We start from the raw sequence: 24955 nt of genomic DNA on the forward strand, positions 1-24955 counted from the left end.
GTTTTCTATTTTATTTTTGTTGGCTGGCTTAATTCAACGTTTAAGTCTCGTTTTGGGCGGCGTTTCATCGCCACGGCAGTTGTCATCGTCCGTTTGTGCGTAAGGTCGTGACACACATTTGACAAAGAGGACCGACCTGTCCTTTGGCCACCACCCACTCCGGACTCCCACCTTCCGCCGCCGTCCTTCCAGGGACCAGTGTCCAGTTCAGGGCCTTTGTTGTTTAGGTTTTGGGCTTGATTAGACTCCAAGTGTGCCTAAGCCCATGCGTGGTGGCCATGTGGTTGCATGTGGGTGTTGGTCGCTGTGGGTGGTGGGTGGTTCGGTTTGGGTGACCTTGCTGTTGGCCCGGTCTTGGAGCGGGGCCAAGTCAAGTCAAGCAAAAGAGCGCGACCATAAAAGTGACGCTCGGAAATGGAAACAGACATGGAAACGAGCAGATAAAACAATAATGCGGAGTGGGTATGAGCCAGGAAATTACGGAGCTCCAAGTGGCCCAGGTGCATTAGCTTCATAATGTTGCGACCAGAAAATCAAACTTTCAAGTTGGCAAAAACATGCTAATTGAATTGGCTATATATTAAAAAACAAAATTGATTAAAATAAAATATAAATATAATAACAAAGTGGAAAGCTAATTAATTAACTAACTAGAGTTTTTGCTGTATGATTTAATGTAGGATATTTAATATTTTGTGAACATAAGAATTGTTACTCATACGCCTCGTTGGCCAGGGATTTTTACCAGTCAAATGGGAACGAAAGACAACATGAGGCGGTGATGAAGGGGGTTGGGGTGGGGGCTGAAAGGCAAGGCTAGCATAATAATAATAAGAAACAGAACCAACAACAGCAATTAAAACGGCGGCAACAACAAATAGGAATGTGATGAAAATAAAAACAGAAGTGAAAAGCCGTCATCCATTCTCTAAACTTACCTCTCTTGGGCCTTACACTGCTAGAAATTGCGGGGCTGTTTAATATGCAGTCGTCAGTATTTTCAAATAAAAAAATAAAGTTTGAAAAAAGGTTTTTAACCTATTAATATGGTATTTTTGAGTATTTTTTTTTAATTCAAATACCAATTGGTAATGGAAACTTGGGCTTTTTCCAGTGATCCTGCCACCATTTCCCGCTTTTAATGACGCAGTGGCAAACACTCGGAAGGCGTCGACCCACTTGGCACAAAGGGGGCGTGGTGAGTGCTGATATGTATGGGTGCACACATGTGTATGTGTGTGTGTGTGTGAGTGTGAGCGCTGAGCAGCTGTTAAATATTTGTTCAGTTCTTTTTTCTTTCTCGCTGCAACCATTTGAAATGTATTAATAATTGTCAAATGTTTAATTAGCCAAGCGAACACAAGCTCAACTCGTTCGTTCGTTCGCCAAGGAAGCCATTCCAGAGCCCCAAAAGAGACAGCTTTGTCACGACGAAATACACAGCAAGAAAAAAGTAGGAACTCAGAGTGATGAAACTAAAATTCAATTTCCCAATTTATATTTGCATCATATTAAACGATTTTTAGCTGTGCCAAAGTAAATCTTTGTTTTAAAGCGAACTTATGGAAATTTATATTTCTCAAAGTTCGCTTCAAAATATGTTAGGAATTTTAATTGGAGTATATGAAAAAAAGTAACTGGCGAGATATTTAATATTAATATCTTAAAGTAACAGCGGAACAGTTTACCGGCGCCAAAAATATGCGTAACATGCTGGAACAGCTTCAACGCAGCAGCAGTATCAGCATTTGCCCCCCGTTTGCCGCCCACTTAAGTCACCCACCGCCCCCTCACCCCCCTCAACCATCAGCTATTCTAGGCACCGCATTAGGAAAGCCAAAAGGAAATATCCTGCGCCTGGGACTTTTCCTCGTCGTCAGCGGAAATATGCGATAGAGAGAATTTCCCAGAGTGCGATAAAGTCTGAACTTCTCGCATGCGAGAAATTTTGTCATCAATTTGGCTGGAAAAGAATTTAAATGATATTCAGGGAAAATTTCAGAATATGTATTTAAATGACTTAGATAAATATAAACTAATTTCTGATCAAGGATCTATTTGGCTTAAGAACGCAAAATTGCCATTAAAACTGTAATTAATTCTTCATTTTATGCAAATAAATTCACTTAAGATTTTATCACCATACGAGTATAACCTTATCTGTTAGCCTTTATTAAAGTCCAATGAAGATACTTTCTATGAATGTGTTTTGGTTAGTGCTCATATTTATTTGCGGAGCTAATTAAATAGGATTAGTTGGGGCAAAGCAGATTAAATGGAAGAAAATGTGCATGTTCATTAAAAGGATTAAAGGTGTGCGTTCTGCTTTTATGAAGAATTTAATACAGCTTTAATAGGGAATTTCTTGTGTATATATACTTAGCGATAAGCATAAAGTTTCCAATTGTTGTTTTACTTTAAAATTATGACTCCGCAGATATTATACAAATATCTATGTGTGTGGTTAAGTTTTATGGCATTTAAAGCGCATTAAAATGAAATTAAATATTCATTCGGAAATTTAACTGGCAAACACGAAGAGGAAGAGCGAAGCGATGATGATGATAATAATAATAATAATAATAATATTGACAACAATGACAGCGCAACTGACACGATTTCACTTAAATGACAGATGCAAAAAGAACGAGAGAAAATTATGTCCGCGAAATGAGAGAAAAGGCAAATGGCGTTCGTGGAACTTTTTATGTGCTACTAATTATTCATTAAAGAACAGATTTCGCAGCATTACGAAGACGCTGCCGAATGAAAAAGACAATCAGAAAATAGGATTAAAACTATCAGTATGCCATTATTTGTGCCACTTGTATCTGGTTTTAATGTTGAGCATTTGCCGTGTAAAGTGCATAATAAAATTGTAGAAAATTTAATTATGCGCAATTAATGCGCATTAAATGCACGCAACAGCGGGCGGCGAATGATCCTGGGCGTAAAGTGGGCGTGCTCCTGTCCAGAGGGGCGTGTCCATTGATGTCGGCTAATTGACTGCCATCGAAGTGGGTGGCGTTGGCCATTGGGGGTGGCATAACCAAATGCTCGGTCAGCTGCTAATTAACATTCTCAGTGGGCGCCAGCGATTGATGGAGGCGGAAAAAAGGCGAGGATTCCATGCCATCTAATCCGGAGTGCGAAGGCTGCCATGTCCTGTCCAAATGCCAGGAATCGACAGAAAGCGCGACCTTAACTGTCAATTAAAATCGCGCCCAAAAGTAGGCTATTCATTTTTCACAGCAAAAGAAGAGAGAAAAAGTAATCCAAAAAGAAGAAAAACTGAATTAAATCCTAGAAAAATTCGAAAAAAAACTAATGTTCCTTAGTAGGCGTATTTACTTTGAAATTTACAAAAATTATATAGACATCAAGCTATCCATGAGAATATATTTCAGATCCTTCAAAGTCAATGCTGGTAAATTTTCAGTAAGGTACAGGTCACCAAACCGAGCACATCAAAAATCAACTTTCGGCAGCATTTTAAAAAAGTTTAAAAATTTCGAATTACCAAATTTCGAGACAAAATTCATCGACGAATTTATTCAAGACAAAACAACACAGCGATGTCGAGCGAGTTTTCCTTCTGGAACGGCCAGCCAGTCAATGCGCCCATCTTTCCCCAGATGGGTGATGCCATGAACGCCGGCCACGTCGGTGGCCAGTGGTCGTCCAGTGTGGCGGCACCAGCATCCAGCGGTCCAAGGACTCAACCGATGCCGCAGGGCATGGGCGACTTCCAGCCGATGAGATGTCCACCAATGCCACCCAACTTCTTTGGCCAGCCGCAGGGCATGGGATCTGGATTCGGAGATGATCAGGGACCCTGCGAACCGTGCATCGATAATGGAGAAGCCTTCTGCGCCTACAACGACTTGGATATGAACTGTGGCGGCAGAATTAAGGGCGATTTCTGGTAGGAAATCTGTTGTCCCATCCAAGACCTTCTTGTTCACAAAGTCGTTGGAATAAATATCGCATTGTTGTCTTCTTGCTAGCTCAAGCATTGGCTACCTTATTTTTGAAGAGGGTTTACGAAATACTGTCTTGTTTGAAACAGGGTTTTATACGAAGTATTGAAGGATATTAATGCTAGATTATATATACAGGAATGCATTTAGCTATGGCATACAAATCATTAAAAGATTTTATGTTTTGCGCTTTGCTGCAATTTCGCACAGCTGTCGTTTGACAAACGACTGCAGTCAAAATAATAGCGACCATAAATCTAAAAAAAAATAATAGTAAATGGCTTACAAAAGTATCAATTCTGCGGAAGAGCTTCTAGTCTTTGAACTCATCTCCTCTCAGAATGCTTAAAGTAAATATGTGTAATAAGATTGTAAAGCTTTTTTAACAATATCCAATCAATTTTCAACTCTAATAAAACACAGAATTTTGCATAGTGAAATGCATTTAAGTGGAGGACTTGCGATGTCCTCTAGCGGATGCATTATCCTTGCTCTGCTCCGTGGCTACAAATTTATGGCGAGCCCTCGGCTCCGTTTGATTGGGAATATTATCTTATTTTATGTCAACTCCTTGCCACTTCCCGCCCCTTTTGAAGGCCATCAAATGCAAAAGTTTATGGCGGAACACGCCCCCTTTTCGAACCCACCATGCATTTGCCATGCATTTTGCATGCCGATGGCGTTGGCTTTTTATGGGTGTGTGCCGTATTTATGGCCCAACTATGGCACCTGCCCCCCGCCACCAAAGGCAACCATTTTATTCTTATTTTTAAAAAAATTTATATATTTAATGAAATTCCTCTCTCAGCGAGTTGACTATTTAACTTCTGGCGTGAATGATACTGAATAAATGCACCACGGGTGATCAATTCGATATGAATTCGATATAATTGTAATCGATTTCGATTGATAAGAAAGATATTGTAATAAGCGATGGAATAAGCCAACCAACTTCCTAATGTTTTGCAATCCCAGCTAATCCGAAATTTGTATTGCAATTTGTTTTGCATTCCCGGCAAATTTCGCATTCGTTTTGCATTCGAGTAAATTTCATTTTGAACAAGAAGTTTTCCAAAACAAAACTTTGCCCATTGCACACACACACATGTTTTGGTGATAGGGGGGAGGCAGCGGTGGCATAAGGGGGCGTGGCCGTTTGGTGACCCCATAAAACTTTGAGCGTTCGACCGGCAGAAGCCAAAACAATGGCATAAGTCATTTTTAATTGCCTTTTATCGAGCGCATGAATGGGGATATTTCTTTGGTAATTGGAAAATATTTTGCGACCAACTGGCTTCTGTTCACTTGAAAAATAGGCATATACTACTCTTTTGAAACGTATAATGGATGGTAGTAGCCAATAGGTTTAAATTGAAAAAGTAAAGTTGTTGGGCAAAAGATAACACGGCTCATTTGTTCAGCAATTTAAATCGTTTTATATAAAATATAGCTTATTTATGAATTTTGTATTTACAATTTATTACCATGGTTAAGAATAGTTTTCAGTGTACAGCAAGTACCTTTTTTCACGCCGTATTTTGGCCAACTCCCGCTGCTTGGCCACGCTCAACTTATTAGTGTCATTTGTTTTTTCTTTTTTGTTTTCGGTTGGCGGGCAAAGTCTGAAGAATGACAGGCGCCGCAGCGCCACTGACATGACAGACATCCTGTTTCCCTGGGAAACGGAAACCGGACAGCCTCCCCCACCGAATTTTCCCATTTTTTGCGCTTTTCCGCCGCGCCGCACAGCACTTTCCCCTCATTAGCGTGCGGCCATAACAAGTAGCCGACCCGTTGACCGTTGGCCGTGCGGCTAACTTATGCAAGTTACTTACCTGTGCTTTCACCTGCCGCTAACCGACGCCTACCCCCTCCCGCTGCCATCGGATTTATGGGCCTGGCTATTAATCAAAGCCAACAGCAGATCCTGGTTTAGAGCCTGTTTTGATTGCCGGAGGAGCCGCAAATTTATGCCCACTGAACAGGCCCGCTTGAACATTCAATTTTTGAAATTGCCTGCGAAAATGTTGAGATTGCAGATGGCTGAAATATGAGTTTCGGTGCGGAGCAAGATGCTTGTCGATAATTATTGCTGGCAGTGCGGATGAGGGAGAATTACCTCGTTGTTTCCCTTGGGGAAATGGGCCCATTTTTGCCCCTGGCAGTTGTGGATCGCTGAGGTTGTCCCAAAATGGGAGTTGGAATGTGAATCCTTTTTATTTTACCAGCTGCATTCGGTTCTTGGCATATTGACAGGGCACATGTTTGCCCACATCCCGGCCAGATTGCGACGCTTCTTCGGTGCGTGAACAGTGGGCCAATGGATCAAAAATAATTGGATGGTAACTATGAAGAGCAGTGTTTAAATTTGATTCAATTATGTACTACAAATGGTAAATATTTTTTGAATTTTATCAAATATTTAAATCATTTAAACCTTGAGTTTTGCAGCATTTTCCAACGACTCGATCACCACGATGGCCTGCATTTGCATATGTTTCTCATGCGTGCGGTGAAAAGAATGGGCTGGAAAAGTGGGCGGGGCTGGCAAGGCGGGTGGGAAGTAGAGGCATTTGTGCGAGAAGTGCAGCTTGTTTGTCTTGCACTTGCGACTGTCGCAGGATTGTCAGGACATTGTCGCATTGATGAAGCGTCTTTTTCGGTGCGCAGGGAATGGCGATGGCGATGGGGGACTGGGTCTTGGGTGCGAGCCTGTCAAAGGATAAATCGCATCAATCACACGGCACCATGTGTCGCCTGTTGGCTGAAACAATAACACACAGGATGGGGGCAAAATAAAGCCAGCGAAGCAGAAGTTCTCGCACAAATCTTAACACTTTCGCCACTTGGGCGTTTTTATTAGCCAGTTTTCCTGGCGAATCGGCAAAACGAGACCGTTCCAATTATCCTTCGGCTTCGCTTCTACCGTTTTTCTATTTTTCCACCCTTTTTTATATTTGTTTTGTTTTATTATTTATGATTGGGCACGGAACACGTGGCTGCTCGGCTGGTTTACTCGGCGCGCTAGAGGCACATACATCTTCCTGTTCCGAAGACGTTTGACAGCGGCACTCATATGTCATACCGGCGTGGTTGTTGTCCTGTATCATTTATCCTATATCATATATCCTTGTTGTTGTGGGCTTGTTTTGGATTTCATGTTTAACATTTTACAGCAACGACAGCAGTTTGACAGTTTCTGGTATTTATTGTGGATGGCAAAGGGAGTACAATTTTTGGGGCCAAGCAAAACATAAATGAAGGCAGAAGAAAAATGATCTCTACTTACATATTATTCGCAATAAGTTTTAATCTATTTCAAAATTAATTCAATTCTATTATGATTTCTCTTGCCAAAGCAACATGGCGTATGCGCAATAATTTGGTATTGATCACCTATACGTCACGTTGCCATTATATTATTATATATATATATTTTTGCTTATTGCTACTTATGACAGCGTTAGCCAAATCATAGTTTCCTAAATGCTCCTAATTTATTGGCTATCTATTTCAGCTAAAAGGCCCACCTGTTCGTTTAGTGGCGGCTCAAATTGATAACTTTGATATATTGTTTGGCAAGTGAAAATGTGGCATCAATTAAAATGCTGTGTGGAAGCGGCAGGGTTAAGCCGCATGCAACATTGGCAAATTGCAGCTCAAGTGCTTAACTCGGCTCATTTCGATGCAGGCCGAAAGGCAGCACTTATTGTTAGTAACGGACACTGCCAACAGCAACAGCAAAAGCAAAAGCAAGAATGGCAGCAGCAACAATTAGGCTATGTAATTACGGTCAAAAGGGGTAGTGGTAGGGGGGGGGGGGGGGGGTAGGTGTGGATAGAGGGGGAGGAGCATAAAGCAGCACCAAAAGGAAAACAGAGAAAATAGCCCCAATAGCCAAGCACTGTGAAAATGGCCAAAACATTTGGCAGAAACTAAGGGAAATATAATATAGTGGGTTTGACTTACTAAAAAATCATAACAACTTATAAAATTATAAAAAAAACTAAATTTGTTGAATGCCTTAAAATTTCTAGTACATTTTTATAAATCGCAATATTATAAGTATATAGTGAACTAGTTACTCATCAAAAAGTAATTGCGTAAAAGTAAAAGTAAAATTTTCACTATTATTATTATTATTATTTTGTACTATTTATTAATCATTTTGTGAAATTAGGAGCTGAACAAATGTTTCGCTAAGTGAAGTGGCAGTGAAGTTCTGAAGTGGCATGTAGCCAGGAAAATAAAAATAAAAGCCAACGGAGAAAACAAAGGGCAGACATATGACAGAACAAAGAGCAGAAACACTGCGAGATATCCAGAGACATGTCCAGTGCATTTGCATTTAAATGGTGGGAAATTGTGGGCGGGGTCAAAGGGCGGGAAAAGTGAGTGCGTGCATGCTAACGATACACGGAAAAAAATTAGGTGACTAAATGAAAATTTTATAATTTAAAGTGAATAAAAACTTTTGCATAAAATATCTTCTAATCAAAGTGGCTTTTATATTATACTTAATTCCCAAAAAAAAAAAAATATTTTATTAATTTGAAAAAAATTAAATACGAATGTTTCAGTGTGCGCCAGGCGACATTGAGAACAGCAAAATGCAATACAATAAACATGGAATGCATTTCGGCCCTGCCTTGTCTGCCAGCGTGTGTGAGTGCGTGATTGCAGAATACACCACATCATCAGCCGCTTCACCCACTATCCCAGTCACCTAACCACCCAACCACCATGCAGACCCCCCACCCACCTGCTACTCAACCCATTCACAAACCATTGAACAAAATGCCCAATTTGGTCAACGTCAACGTTTTGAAGCGACTACTGGCTAAAGGCAACAGCACATAAAAAAAAATTGACTAATTTAAAAACAAACCACAAATATTAATACTAATATTTATCAAAAAATTTATAAAAGCCATGTTATATATATATAAACATGCAAACTTTGTTAACAAACTGCAAGTGCTAAAAGTTGTGATAAACTAAAGGATATTATGGCTTAAGGATACATTTAAGATTGCTCTCACAACATATAATAATATTATATATTTTGTAAAAAATTGTAAATTGTGTGTGCATCTTTTTCTGGGTGCATTTCCCGTTAGTTGACCCCCAGTGAATGTACCACACGTAGCACGCATTTCCAATTTAAACTTGAATACGCATAAATTAGTGGGTATTGCCAACTTGGTAACAACAACAGCCGCCTCCGGGTGCAGCAACAACAATGGCAGCCATGATGACAGGAGCAGGACGTGGATGGTGGCCACCTTCTAAAAAAGGTCTAAAGGGAAGGGAAAGGGGGGAGGGCGGTCGAAAGTGGTCGACAGTGGTCCGCAAATTGCTGCAACAGATATAGTCATAAAAGGGGCGGCACCATGCATGTGTAACTAAAAAAGGCGTGAAATGCGCGAAACTTAGTTCAGCTGTTTAAATTCGATGAGAGCGCAGTGGAAAGTGCACATGGATCCACATGGATCAACTAACTAATTCCAATTAATTGTAGTTTAATTGCTAAATCAATCTTTAAACTTTTGGCAATGTTATAAGATAAGATGGGGCAAGAAAAAATGAGCCCGAAGGACACGCCATTCCCAGGAGTGTCCTGACCCATTCCACTGTGCCGAAAAATGGCGGGTTGACTTTTTCCCTGGGTGGGATGCGCTTCATTAGGCATGTGTTTGTTTGTGGCCTGCGGCCGAAGCTGGACCGGAGCTGACACTAGAAAAGTTTGACCAGGCAGCGGATTGCTATTGCTCCCCTGGGCGGAGTCCTCCTGCCCAAGTCCTTCCTCCTCCTCCTGCTCCTGCTCCACGAAGGGTCGAAAGATGTGGCGCTGGCAGTTGCGAAACGGAACTGGAAATGCGTGTGGGACACGGATTAGGGATTGGGTTTTGGGAGCTGGGATTCGGCGGCCCCTTTACAATGCCACTTTGCTTAATGGCCCGATACTGAGCTTAATCGTTTTGTTTCAAGTTGCCATAAAAGGCCATAAAGGAAATGCATACATCATAAAATGTTTAATGCGAATCTCTTTATGACCACCAGCCACAAATTAGCCATCGAGCATGAAAAAAAAGGGAGGAATATTCCCCCTTTGAGTTCTATTTCCAAGCATTCTAAGATTAAAGTAACTAAAATGTGTAAATTTGCAGCACAAGTAGCCCTTGTGATCGCTGTCATATCGATTTGGCCAGTTTCCAAGAGAGCTGGGGTCAGTTGAAATCCATTCTCGATACCATTCAGATCGTAGTCCCACAAAAAAAAGTACCAAATTCAAAACACAATTTTTTTTACAAAAAGAAAAAAAAAACAGTTCGTAAATATTTCCGATTCCGTACAAATTTGAGCAACATGGTGTGGAATACGCTTTCCTTCTGGGACGGTCAACCAGTCACTTCCCCGGTGTATCCCCAGATGGGGGATGCGTGGAATCCCAATACCTCCGGCTACCAGAATTTCCATCACCCTCAGACCCATTCGCATAATAATTACTATCAGCGGATGGGCATGGGTGACATTCGCCAGATGAGCTGTCCCATGCCGAACTACTGTCCTCATTTCCGGGAGCCCGGATTGGACGATGTGGATGCCTTCTACGCCTACAACGGCATGGATGTGAGTCAGGCCTACGGCGTTGGATCTCAAGCTGGTCAGGGAGAAGGATCTGGAGCGCGGGGCGATTTCTGGTAGTAACCCAACAACCACTATTTGGCGTATGCTCTTTCATTTTCTGTGCGTTTGATCTATGGAACTATTAAAATGTTTTATTGAATAGTAATACCTTCAATTTGTCAATTTCGGGGGTCAAATCCATTTTGTAAGTACATTTGACATCTGATACATCGCTTGCATGTGTCGCATTCGCAAATGAAAAGTTAAGAGGTGCAATTGCAATTTGCCGAAATGAAAGTCATAAAACAATCGTTGCAATTCGTTTCGTTTCGTTTCGATTCGATTCGAATCGATGGCCTTCCTTGGGCATCTCATATTTCTGCAATTCCCATTTTACGGACAGCCTGCAGCCTGCGGCCTGTCATGGCTCGTCCTTAATTGATATGGCTGCGCAAATATTTTGCTATAATTAAACAGTTGTCCGGCTCCAGGATGCCGGGATCTCTGGCTGCACTGCAGCACTTAATGGCCTGGCCACAAACATTTGTCCAGACGCTTGCTGCCACTGCCTTTCACCAGCCTTTCACCTGACTGAGTCCAATGCCTGAGGGCGGTACGGAACGGTACGGTACGGGGGGCGTGGCCGGGCATGCCAGTCGGCGGTTTGTTTCCTTTACGGATCGAAGAGCAGGACTCCGGGCGAGCAAATTGCAGGCGCGCTGCCGTTTCGGCAATTCCGGACCAAGTAAAACTTGATTAATGTCCGCTATTCAATTTCGTCTTTATCATACCCTGGAGCAAAACGATCTCGCAAGGGGTATCACGAGACTATCTTCATTCAGCTCAATTGAAGATTAACGATGTGCAGTTCCCTAGAATTTAAGAATTAGAACAAAGTTGGCTGTTCTACTTAGAATGTGTTACTTCCCTTTAATGATTTCTATTATTATAACGTATTTTTAATTAGTAAATTATTGGATACTGCATACATAGCTATTTTAATCGATTAACATATGCTGAAAATGGATTTCATCAGCCAAATATACAGGAAGTATATTTTGATTCTCAAAATAACGCAGACATTAAGAGGTAGCTAATGGGCTTAATCCTTTGTTGTTCTTCTATGCAATTAAGCCCGAAAGTATTTAACAACAATTCCAGTCGAGTTTTCAGCCGTTTGGCTGGAAAATGTAAATGGAAATGGGAAAAGCGGCGAGTCGAAAGGAAATGGCCAAACGCAAAAGGCGTTCAACTTGAAACACATACACAAACATATATATAAACTTATATATATATATAGAACGCTTCGGGGGAATTCCGTCCGCTTTCACCGCCTTTCTCCATCCATTGTCCATCGCTTTGCTGACTGTGTCAAAAATGTGTTGAAAAGTAACAGCAAAACAGAAAGTGACAGCCGTAAAAAGCGTTAGACTTGCCATCTAGCAGCCATTTTGTGCGCTGACAAATATGGCGGCAACTGGGGCGGGGGCGTGGCAAATCGGGGGCTGCTGGCAGATGGAAGAGATTTTCGCATTTCGTATCATAAATCCCGGACGCTCAGCGGCGAGGAGGCGGATCCGACGGGCAAAAACGATTTACGACCACACGAATGCAGATATCAGACAGGAGTTACAGTCAGTCGCATCTGTACTGTGTATGATACAGCGGTACAGTGAAGACTCGCAATAAAGCAGCACGCTACTCAGCTAAGTTAGTCTATTCATCTTTTATATTTCATAGATTTTTTAAGCCTCTTCGCCAGTTATTTCTAAGTACAGCTACTTGCTAAGTAGTAACAGTATAGAATGCTTGTATCTTAAAGATACTTTCTTGCTTGTTACAAAGATACTTGCATAATGAGCTACAGTACAGAAAAGTTTTCGACTTAAAGTTCCAAACTTAATCACTTTTCCATTCACTATTCTAATGACCAACTATTTCCATTTCATTAGTTTGCTCAAAGAGTTTTCCCTGTGCAAACAATACGTATCTGTATGTAAATAAATAGCGCTACAATTGCTGCGTTTTCATTATCGCTTCCAATTCGATTGCTTTTGGACTTTTGATATATGAAATTGGCAAAAGTTTTTTGTTTATTTGGCGCTCAATGTTAGGGGGCTGAAATGAATTTAGGATGAAAATGGCTGTCAGCCGAGCAGATAACTTAAATGCCAAACAGACATGAAATGTCGGTCTCAAAAGTTTTTTGTTTAATTTCGCATATAGGTTCTGTTGCCTGTTTGTTTCAATTAGATCACGTGACCTTAAATCGTGCGAAATTCTCGACACTTCTGCAAAAACATTAACTCTGTCTGTGGTTTGACTTTCAAAGGCCTTCGTTCCGCCAGTCGACTCATTTCTTATTATATTCCGCCGGCAATTTCACTGATTAATTGCTGGGGTAGCATTAGCTCCTTTGCCAACTTTTGTTTTTATTTTTTTGGTAATTTTATGTGTTTTCAGATACAATTCGTAGGCATTTTGGGTAGCTTAGGCTATCAGCTGGCATGGGCTGGCATGATTAGATATAAACTATTGGAACTACAAAAATTTATACAAATATCAAAAATAGATTATTAACACAATTAAATTGCACAGAAATCCCTGGTAATTTTCGGCTTTTCCCATTTCCCTGAATACTTCCGTTTGCCGATTGCTTTGCTGACCTTCCAAATGAGACTGGACAAACAGTTGGGAAGCGGGGTCAGGGGTCGTTGCGGTACCGTGATTTCGCCTGCAGGGTAACATTTAATCGAACCCTGGAGGCAGCACATTCCCGCCTACTTGTTAACACGCCTCCACCAGCCAAAAGCTGTTTACTTTGGTCGTTTCCCTTTTGGCCAACTTTTGTGGTAGCGACGGCAACAGCTCATCTGTTTTTATTTATGTATTTCATTTATTTAATTCAAACGTCTGACTGAGTTGTGCGCTCTGCGGCCACGCCCCCTTTTTGGCGCCGCCCCCCCTGCGCCCCCCTGCGTCCTGCGAGCGGTCTTTGCTTCGTTGTTTAGTTTTGGTCGGAATTTGCATTTGGCCGAGTCCTTTTCCTTACACACTGAACGAAAATTGTTATTAAATGGTTAGGGTCATAATGAATTAACTGAAAATATACCTATTTGAATATAATATTTTTGAATATATTTGAATATATATACTTTGAATATTTTTGGCTTAAGAAATGAACATATTGCCAATATTTTTCGCAGTGTTCTTTCGCGGCCTTCTGTTTGCTTTGGTGCTTTTCTTCATTAAATGCGTTTGAATTAATTTATAATTTGCTGACGCTTATTTATGCCGCCTTATTCTCGCCAGCGATTCTTCATTTTCTCGTTTTCCTGGCCATTTTCACGCCTCGCCTCGTAACTGTAATTAATTGTCATCGAATTTTCAACGAATCAGCCCATTTTTTCTAGCGCATTTTCATTTTTATTCCTTCGCTGTTGGTAATCGCTTTTTCTTTTCGCCGCCATGCCCAAAAGAATTAGAAATCTCAGTTTGAGTTATGATGTTGATGTTGTGGTGGCTGCTTCATGCATCTTGAATTTTGATATATGAGCTATGGGGGTTCCAGTTCTAAGTTTTTGGCCATCACTTGGTTTTGGCCACTTGCACATCAACTTAGATTAGCCTGACTTATTGAGGAGGCTTATATGGCTAACATAATTTGTTCATATTCCATTTCAGCTTAATTTGTCCAACTAAAAACTAGAGAGTAAGTTGCAACTTATCTATTTCTTGTGAAAAACTGTTTGTTTTCGGCACTCTTTCGTTTTGGCCAATAATAAATGACGAAAGTCCTTGAAAGCCTTGAAGATCTGTCATTGCTGCGTATTTTCGTTTTAATTTTCTGTGCCTGTTCCCACTCTGAGTTTTCCAATTTTCCTTTGTGCGTCGAGCACCACAGATTCTTGCTTATGATTGAGCCCAGGGCCAGGCCAAAAAAAGAAAATGGAAGGAACGAAACAAAGGCAGTACGACTGGAGTACAGGAAAAAGGGTTCAAGTTGAAATGGTAACAGATATTTCGAGTGACACACCAAAAGTGTGGCAATTACAGAACACAAATTGTCAATTGATTGCCACTTAACACGTGCGCTCACTTCAGACGCAAAAATAGACAAAGGACGATGAATCGCAGGTCCGCTGAGAGATCCCTTGTGTCATCTGTCAATTGAGCCGCTCAAAACCCTTTCCGCATTTTCCGCATTTCCGTTGGCCAAAAAAAAAAAACAGAAATCTAGCCAAATCGAACTGATTCGAACTTATGCTAACTGAGCTGCGATAAACTCGACTAAGCCGAAAGTTCGCCTGATTTATCCTATGCAAAAGTCATTCGGCTTCAATCGGTCGTGAAATTGTTTAGTGCATTAAGACGTTGCTGATTTCCCGATTTCCCTCAGTCGTGTATTACATATCTTCATCAAATATTGACAGATGGTAATAAGTCAAAATCAATTGCAAGCCATTAGGTCGGAATATTTTTTTAATAAATGCTTTTTGGGGGCTTGGAGCCGACCAATGTTTATTTTCGCATTTAGGACTTACTTCGTAACCACCTTTAAGTTGACTTTGCTTGGCTTTGAAGTCGTTTAGTTCAATAAAAAAATATATTGGCGGGAGTACAGAAAATCAAACATTTTACCCACATTAAATAGTCTTGAATTTTTAGATTTAAATTATTCAAAAAGTCGGCACATTTGTCTAATTTCCCGCTTACCATCTTGAACTTATATTCCTGATTCTTTTGTGCGGCAACATTAGTCATTTGGACACTTATTCCCATTTTTTTTTGTTCTACCATTTCTTTGACACTTCTTTGGCCATTAAGTGGGTGGCACAAAAAAGAGGCCACTCCATTGTGGACTGTAGCGAACATCAATCAAGAGCTTTTCGTCCTGTTTCAATTTCAATTTCAAACTCGAACACAAATCCAATTTGCAGCGCCGGCATTTAAATGAATGTTTCATTTATATCTATAAATACGCGGCGCGCAGTTAATTAAACATAAATGAATCAACATAATTATATTGTGCACACAGACGACACTCACACATGTCCAATTGTCTCTGTGTGTGTGTGTGTGTGCCGGGTCCTGTTGATTTTATGCAATTTGCTTATGCAAATTTTATTCGCGTAATTTCGCGTATTTTGCCAAGTAAATTTTTCATTTTCCCTTTTTTGTTTTAGCCTCCTCATTTTTTTTTTGCCACCGAATTTGAGGTGAGCTCTATGCACAGTCTGCGTGTTTTATTTTTTGAATATATGTATGAATGTGTCCTCAAATTATGAAGCCGCTTGTGCTTTGCATTAAAAATCGCAAATTTTATGGTCTAGCGTTGGTCTGTAGTTTCACTTTAGTTTAAATTCACATTATAATATATGTATTTATAAAATATAATTTATTTGTTAACACAAATTGGTATATTTGTTGTAAGAAAAACACACATTAATATATTTTCCCCAAAGATTTCATATCCCAAACATATGAAACAACTTGCATCCCAGTGGACAAACCAAATCTGAAAGCAAACAAACAATTTTTATACCTTAAGTCAGTGATGGTTTAAAACACTAAGCTGTAATTGGGGAATTGGCTTGGCCAAAAGCATGGACATGGCCAAAAGTTAACGCACACAATTGCGCAATTCCCTTTTTGGCCAAAAGGTCAACGAATAATAAGTTGGGTAGAAAAGCGAAACGGCGAATAGCTAATACTCTTTGATATACTATTTTAATGGGGTATTTTTTTCTATAGTCGTCCCAATATGGAATGCCATACCTCGTTGAACTCGTCATTAAATTTCCTATCCATTGGCATACCCCGTTTAAAATGTAAATTTTTTTCAGTTTTTTTCAAAAAATGATACAAAAAATTAAAAAATTGAAAAAATTTTTTTTTCTCAATTAACAAAATGGTCATAGGAATTGTTTATTTGGTTCATTAGCTGTATAAAACAGTAATTTTATTTGAATGTGTGACCATTTTTGGCCAAGTTATAGCAAATTAAATTCTTCAAAAAATCTAAATTTTGCCAAAAATAATCCCCAATTTTTCAACAAAAAATAATGCTTTCTTAGTTCATAGCAATAAAGTTATTATTCCAAATACTGAATGCCATACCTCGCTGAAATCGTCATTAAATTTCCTATCTAATGGTATTCACAGTTAAAAATGTAAAATTTTGTCCGTTTTTCGCAAAAAATGATGATGTTACCCCTTACAAAAATTTGAAAAATTGAAAAAAAAATTTTTTTTCTCAATTAACAAAATGGTCATAGGAATTGTTTATTTGGTTCATTAGCTCTATAAAACAGTAATTCTTTAGAGTGTGTGACTATTTTTGGCCAAGTTAAAGCAAATTAAAGTCTTCGGAAAATCTAAATTTTGCCAAAATAAATCCTCCATTTTTCAACAAAAAATAATCGTTTTGTTCATAGCAATGAAGTTATTAATACAAATACTGAATGCCATACCTCGTTAAAAAAATTTAAATTTAAAAAATGGTTACATAAATCGCTTATTTAAATCATTACCTGTACAAAACAGTATTTTTTTGAATAAGTAACCGCCTTTGGCCAAGTTATACTAAAACAACTTTTAGAAAGTATAGGATTTTTACGAAAATCTAGATTATCAAAAAATGGTATTTAATTAAAATAAGTTAGGTCATCCTTTAAAAAAATTATGTTATACACACAAAAATGCTTTATACGTTTAATATATTTAAAGATTTTGGCAAGGTGGCCGAAATAAACGAGAATGCAAAGGGAAATGGGAAAGTGTAAGAGTTCTCAATTCCCCGCAGAGGAAAACCCAACCGTACATGCAGCCATTTTCCAAAACTGTAACTCAGTTTTCATATGGGCATAGCCAAGTCCTCATGAAGTGCCAAATTATATCATTAAAACTTTAGCCAGAACAACAGAAAGTTGAACTAACGCTGAAAAATGTTGGCCATTTCCCCCCCCAAAAAAAAAGAAACAAAAATAACAAATTAGAGGGGCGCCTCGAGGTTGCCAACTCATTGAGCAATTCATTTGTGAATTTATTCATAAAAACAAAGTTGCACTTAAAGCGAACTTGCACTTGCAAATCCGAGAAGGTGAAAGTGGGATTCGAGTTTGCCGGAAAATGGGCTTAGACACTCGAAACCAGAAGCCATAATACATATGTCTGTTGGTTGGGCCAACTTTGTTGCGAGAAACAAAACTTTGGCGAAATGTTTGAGTTCTACATTACAGTGCGTTTCATGATTGTAGTACATAGGAATTCTTTATTTATTCCACAGAATATAATGATTTTTCATGGCTTTTAAGCAAGTAAACCATATAAATGTGGAAATAGAATTCAAGGATATGGATTACTACTTTTAAACAAGTATTCTCGACTGAAATGGTTTCATTTAAACACATATTTATGAACCACACTGTATGACACCCTTGAGGGCGTCAGACCGCGATGTACAGATAGAGATACAGATACATCCGTATTTGTATCAAAGAGACTCACAGAGATACACCCAAATGTGGGTCCACAGACATTTGCATGGAGTGTGGGCAGGATTCAGGGTCAGGGACACTCGAAAATGGCGTCAAGTAGATCCGTATGCAATCTGATGTACACTGGCCTTAAATCAACTTCCAGTAACATGTCGAGCAAAGCGAAGAGTTTTCCGGGAAATGAACTTAGCCACCCAGCCAGGCGTCGACACAAAGATATGGCCAAGATGCCAGTACGTTTTCAATGGACTTCGCAGGAAGATATTTCCCAGAAAGGAGATATGCTAGGTGAATACACAGGACAAAGTGGAATTCAATGGAAATTGGCTTTGCCAATCTGTATGCAAGGAAAATATTTAATATTGGCCTTTGAAAAGTTAATATACATAGCTGTATCCTTTCATTGGAGTATGAATATTATTGGTTATTAAATAAAGTCAAGTAGCAACTATTTGTGATTATCCTTAGCCCAGGACTATAACTTCTGCCCTTAACCAGGCCCAAATCAATGAATTGTAATTGATAGCCGAACTTTTTACGAGGCGCAACAATCGCCTTAAAGCAGTTTTCGCCACTTGTGTGCGTGTATGCGTGAGTGTGTGGGTGACGAGGTGTGTATGTGTGAATATTATTGAAATTATTTAATAACATAAACACGCAAACTTTGGCGACAAGGAAAGGGAAGGGTGGGGTGGCCGAAAAAAGCTGGCACTTCGGCACTCGGTGGACTACAAAAACAAGTCCCGAAAACGTGACAAAGCCCGACACACCTATAACAGCAACACCAACACATATGAATATTTCATATGCCATCCGGAAGGGTGTTGTCATATACATATACGACACACACACATACACGTGCATACATCCATACATATGTACACGAAAAACAGGGGCAAAAGCAAACAATTTCACTTAGTTGGGGCTAATAAATGTCAACGATAATGTTGAACATTATTTTTTCTTCTCGTTTTTTTCACGGCCCGCATTCTCTATCTTTGTATATCTGCTTCTGCTTTGGGTCACACACACGTATGCAAAAGGTGTACGCCTGGAATTACAGGGTATTACGAACAACGTGCACTTAGATAAATGAGGCAGAGATAGCAAAAGCAGAGGTGGTATCAAAAGATTTGAAAATTAGTTTTGGGCTTACTAATTATGTTATTACGTATGATTATAAAATGTTCCCTCCGAGAAGATAGGCAGAAGTATTAGACTCATAATGTACCAATCAATTTACAGGGTATCCTGAAACGGAATCATCTTATTGGACTACCATCCCTGATGAGCAGCAGTGACCTTGTCATAGTTTCGGTTCTTGTTGCGTCCTGTCAACATTTCCGCCTGGCAAATGAATTTCTCTCCAAGATTACCCCTCCCTACTCACTGCTCCCTGCTCCCATCCTAATCCTTATCGGCGAGCAGAAGGGGTGGTAAAGGGTGTAAGGGATTCTGGGGGACATCTCTAATTAAATTAATTACAGTTGTCAGAGGCAGGCGCAGATAACACATATGGAACATGGCGGGTTGCAATAAACTTATGCTGGCACATCGTCAAAATCCAAGGAGTCCTGCACAGGATCCATGTGGAGTATCCTCGCCGCCTAGTTTATGACAGGCGGGTGGTCTTTTTTGGCAAGCCAGTTGGCTTAGCTGGGAAAACTCATCAATCTAATCCCCAGTTATTTCCGTGACATTTTCTTTGTCAACGCCAGGCGGAGGACAACTAAGACTGCCGGGCGGATGAGTACGAAGGACATGACTCTTAAAGGCGCAAAATGGCCTGCTGGAATAGGCGACACTTTCATTTACATTTTAGTTTACGTCTTCGTCCTACCCGGTCCTTTTCCGGGTTTATGTTACCACCTTGTAAGGCCATAAAAAAGATGTCCTTCTTTCGGCCAAACTCGAATTACCCTTGCCTTTTCGCCAGCCAGCCAGCCGACGAGGAGGTGGGCAGGACATTGATTCCACTTGCTCTGCCAGTTGTTTGGTGGGCGTGTTCCTGGATTTTAAGTCAATCTACTCGATGGTTATGGCCCAGTTAAAGGCAGTTGGCCCTGCAGTCTAGAGACTGATGGTATTTGGGCCAGAACTGAGTGAGACATTCACAAAACAAGGCTTTCTAGCTACATTTAAGCAACTTTAGATAGTTTGCTAATAACTAGAGACCGGAAATTCCTTTGGAATGTTAAGATACCTTCCATATTTGGCTAACAGTTCTCACACTTTTGAAGTCTCGCCGCAAAGCGATTGCAATCAATCGAAGTTTGCCTCACAAATGAATCGAAGTGGTTAATTAACATGCCTGATTGGTTTATGCAAATCGCTATGTGATTGGTTTAGGCCCGATTTGAGAGCAAACAAATAATTCGCCACGATTTGCATGTTCAGCAGTTCGCACTCCATTTCCGGGTAATTTTTATTCCGCTTTTGGGTTCGTTTCGATACGGGGATTTGTTCTTTTTTTTTGTATTTTCTTTTTCTATTTTTTTTCTTGGGTTTTCTTGTTTTTTGTTGTTATTGTTTTTTTTTTTTGCCAACCGCAGCCGCAGTGTTCATTTATTTATCGATATCGATGGGGAAAATGGTCTCTATGCCGGCACGTGATGGTGTTTCCTTCCATTTTCCAACCCAAAAACCCCCACCTCCTGGCGCTCCATGCCTCACCACATCGCTTTGTTCCTGACCCGACACTAAATTATCGTTTTCAATGCTTTGCTTGAACTGCCATTTGCTGATTGCCACCGGTCCACAAAAATGGAGAGACCCCTACATACAGATGTCCCTATAATACACACAGTCGCGGTCAAAATAAGTGGTTTTTAAAAAAGAACTATCTAAAAACCCATTAAGATCTACTTTACTTTCAAATAAATTGAGTTTCAAGAGATTCGGCTGATTTTAATATTAAACAAAATATTTTGAAAGAGCCCACTAATTTCTTGACCTCATCTGTGTTTATATGTGTGCATGTTTCGCATTTGGCTCGTGGCATATAAATTGGCGCTCTTTTAACTTCGGCTCAGATTTGGATTTCAATTCAATTGCATCGAGTGTCGTTAGAGTCCGTGTGGCATGTGTTTGTAATCCTGTCGAGGATTAGGCCTAAGCCTTAACCAAGCCAGCCAGCCACCTACCGACCGCCCCGCCTACATTGCCACGCCCCTCGATGACCATTTGCCGTCAGTCGTTGACTTTTTACTGTCTACATGTGGGCACCTAATTGATGCAATGCATTTGAGCCGCCAGTCCTGACATAACTTTGCTTTTAAGCCCCACTCAGTCCCGCCAAAATGGGGAGGGGGTGTCGAAAAAAAGGACCCTGGAAAAGAAAGTGGAAAATGGCAAAGAAAAACCCATCTAAAAGCACATAGGATCAACTTCAGCAGGGAGCAGCCACTCAGGTCTATTAGATGAACTGAAAATGCCAATTGAATATCTTGGCTAAAAGTAGAGGGAGAGCCTTAAAGTGTAAGTGAATCCAATTTGTTGTAGTTTTAAACAATTAGGAACGTGTTTGGCTAAATAATATTGCACTTTTTCCAAGTTATTCCAGACCAGTTGGCACATGTCGCATTGTGGAATTCCTGTTGATAAATTTGGCGCTCGAAACTCAATGGCCTTCATTGGCCTGCTAACTGGAAATTGTTTAGAGCAGCTGCATCTTTTTTTATATGCAGCCGGCACTTAATCTTGATTTATGTGGCCACTGGAGCGGACAACGAATCTATTACGCATACGCCCCATTTGCCCGCGCAAAGCCGCAATAAATGAGCGAAATCAGCAGAATTGGCCAAGTGCAACCGCTGAAACTGCAGCTGTTTATGGACTCATCAACCGCAGAATGCACACGGGAGATCCAAGCGAGCAAAAGTTAAGGTCAGGTCAGTCAGCTAAATCCAAACTGATAATGCCTCGGGCTTAGTTAGCGCCACCATCCATTATTCGATCTGCAGTGGGCGAAATGAGTGTGGTGATAAGTCTGCGTGTGAAGTTTACCTCTTTCTATAAATTATATATTTTATTGCATATAGTTTTATGTGAACTATGCTGTTTAATCGTGGCATTTAAAGATAACGAAGAGCGAAACTTCGGCCCAGGGTTGATTTAAAATCAGAGCGCACTAGTAACCGAAAACTAAACATTCACCTCAGCGTAGTAACTACATCCGATACATTGACTAATTGGGCATGCCATTGTCCTCGAAATCCTCTATTTTGATTACTGAAATTGCAATAGCAAAATGCCAAATTGTGCGAAATTATTATGCTTAATAACCAGCGTTACTTTGCAGCGGCATAATGACAATGGTGGACGAGTTCCGCTTGTTGCATGGCTATGTGTGCTGTTTCCGGTTAACGGTTGTGTTCAGCATGAATGGCAAATGCCACGGCAGTTAAGCAGTGCTGAGCGTTTTCTAAAAATCAAAACAAAAAACGAGATATATTTTCTTTTTACAAGTGTGGTCTATTCAATTTGAATAGAAATTTCAAATACATATAAAGATCGCTAAATAGACGAATGTCATGAAATCCGAGGCAATTGATGGCCACTGCGGTGGGTGGACTGTTCCAATGTGGCTCATTCTCAATTGGAACAGAAAGTGTCGCGCACTGTTATCGTCCTTAATCGTCCTCGGGGACCGGGAACGTTATTTTGCCAGCTGCACCTCTAATTACGCCACATTATCCTCGAAGCCAGGACCAGCGAACAATGTCCATTCTTGGCCAGCACAAATACGTATGTATATACACCTTTATTTCGGCATTTTCGTTCCGTTTCGTTTCGGCCTGGCCGTTGGGTGTGTAATTTATGCGCATATGTTAAATGTTAGAGCCACACTCATAACTCAGACAAAAATATGTAATCAAAAACATTAGGGCCGCATAATGGCTTCAAGAGACCAAGTTGGGGAAATGCTTTGGCATAGATGGTATGCGATAAGTGAAAGCTTAGAATGGAAATGTTAGAATATTATTAAAGGGCTTGGACTATGATCAAATACAGCCGGATGTTATCTGACTTAAAAACTCTCTTTTTTTTGGTTTAGGTTACATTTATCATTAGTTATTAAGCTCAAACTTGGCTGTACTTTTCCAGTCAAGGTCACGATTTGGCATGTGGATGCAGTGACCTTGGCAATGGCAGCACTTTGAGTGCACTTCCAAGCCATTGCACATGTCAAACGATTCGAGGATGATGATGTCAGCGAAAACTCGCTCCCCAAAACACTCGCACATAAACTAATTTGCAATAAATATGAAATTTAGAAACCAGTAGTCGAGCAACATTGTGGTACTTTCTCCACCAAACCCCCAGCTCCCCGTGGATTTTATGGCATTTGCCTTTTGGGCGATAAAAACCAAATAAGCAGCGACTGGCTAACAACTTAGTCCACCCACATATCATCCACTTACACACACACACACGCATGTAAGTTTTAATAATCATAAAAAGCAGAAACGCGCAAAAAACATGTAAAGAACAAAAGAAAAGCAAATTAGAAGGGGGAGGAAATAAAGAAACAAAATAAATAAGAAAGGAAATGAAAGCAAGAGGTGGCAACATTCCAGCAGCAGACAATAGACAAAGTTGAAATGCAATTGAAAAGTTGGCAAAAAGAAAAAGGAAAATCCACTGGGAGGGACTTGGATGAATTCGTGTCTCGGGGCAGCCACAAGAAATGTCATAAATGTTGACTCAGTGTCCTGCGTGACTGCCAATGTGGGCAACTGCACAAGGAAAAATCCATACTAGTCTTCAAATGCCAAAATATGCGCTTATTTCAAAAGGAAATATCCTTTGAAAGTGCTCAAACGGAATTATAAAGCATGTTGTACTAAAAGTTTCTTGTTTTAGAAGTTAATATCCTAAAAAAACCGCTATTATGAAAAATATGAAACCCATTGACTTCATATAACCACTCTATACTTGAATTTATTTTCTAATACTATATTAATTTCCTCTATGTGTGTGGATAAGGACTCGCCAAATCCACATGTAAAACTTTATTGAGGGCAAGACGAAGGGGGGTGGGGGTGTGTGGTAGTTGGTCGAGGGGGCGGGGCTTGGCTGAAACTGTAAAGCTAACAAATTAGCAGCCAGGATAAGGGCGGGGGCGTGGCTGATGGGGGGGTGGAGGGTGTGTGGAAAGTTTCCTGCAACCGGACAAGTTTAACAAAAGTCTTAACATATTTTCGTAATCCAAAAGTTTACTACAAATGCGACTTAATTGTTGGTGAGCGTTGCCATCTTCCGCCAAAGCTTTTCCCACCTCCTTTGTGCCGCTTTTCCCGCTTTTCCTGGCTTTTCCCGGCACTCACCCCCCTCCCCCCACCACCGCAAACAAAAGCCCGTAGAATGCCAAGGAGAAAACCCAAAAGGAATTCGCCGTTGATGATGTTTTGCGCGCTTTTTATTAAGTGATTAAAACAGAAAGCAAAATAAGGAGAGGCAACTGTGTGTGGATAAACTAAGATTAGAGCTCACAATTAAATTTAAATGTGAGTTGGTCGCCTGGCAATCAAGTTCGAGTATCGAGTACTTGCCGAGTAGCAATTAAAGGTCCTGCCTTCAAAGGATGCGTACACATTTTCCGATTCCTGGACACCACGAACAATGTGTCCTTGCGGTCTAAGTCGTATCCCTTTCCCGTCCTTTCCCGCCCTTTCCCGCCCTTTCACCACTTTCCACTTTCTCCAGCCGTTGGCCAAAATCTGAGAGTGTTCGATTATAGCTTTGGTTTTTCGGTTTTCGGTTACGGCCTTTCAATTTGGGCTCCGACTTGGTCTTAAGTCGACTCGAGATGTAAGTGGTTTGCTCAACTTCATCACGGCGCCT

The 24955-nt window shown here is 40.4% G+C and overlaps 2 protein-coding genes across 2 annotated transcripts; both read left to right on the top strand.

Annotated features, from left to right (window-relative positions):
• The first annotated feature begins 3420 nt into the window (after positions 1–3420).
• Positions 3421–4012, top strand: LOC6617642. The gene has a single exon (XM_002041919.2). It carries the CDS (start codon positions 3576–3578, stop codon positions 3927–3929), a length of 354 nt encoding a protein of 117 aa, XP_002041955.1. The 5' UTR covers positions 3421–3575; the 3' UTR covers positions 3930–4012.
• Positions 4013–10204: 6192 nt separating this feature from the next.
• LOC6617643 lies at positions 10205–10776 on the top strand. Its single transcript, XM_002041920.2, has one exon. The coding sequence runs from the start codon at positions 10350–10352 to the stop codon at positions 10686–10688; it is 339 nt and encodes a 112-aa protein (XP_002041956.1). The 5' UTR covers positions 10205–10349; the 3' UTR covers positions 10689–10776.
• The last annotated feature ends 14179 nt before the right edge of the window (positions 10777–24955 follow it).

Source organism: Drosophila sechellia, chromosome X (genome assembly GCF_004382195.2).
Source record: "Drosophila sechellia strain sech25 chromosome X, ASM438219v1, whole genome shotgun sequence".
Classification (NCBI taxonomy): domain Eukaryota; kingdom Metazoa; phylum Arthropoda; class Insecta; order Diptera; family Drosophilidae; genus Drosophila; species Drosophila sechellia.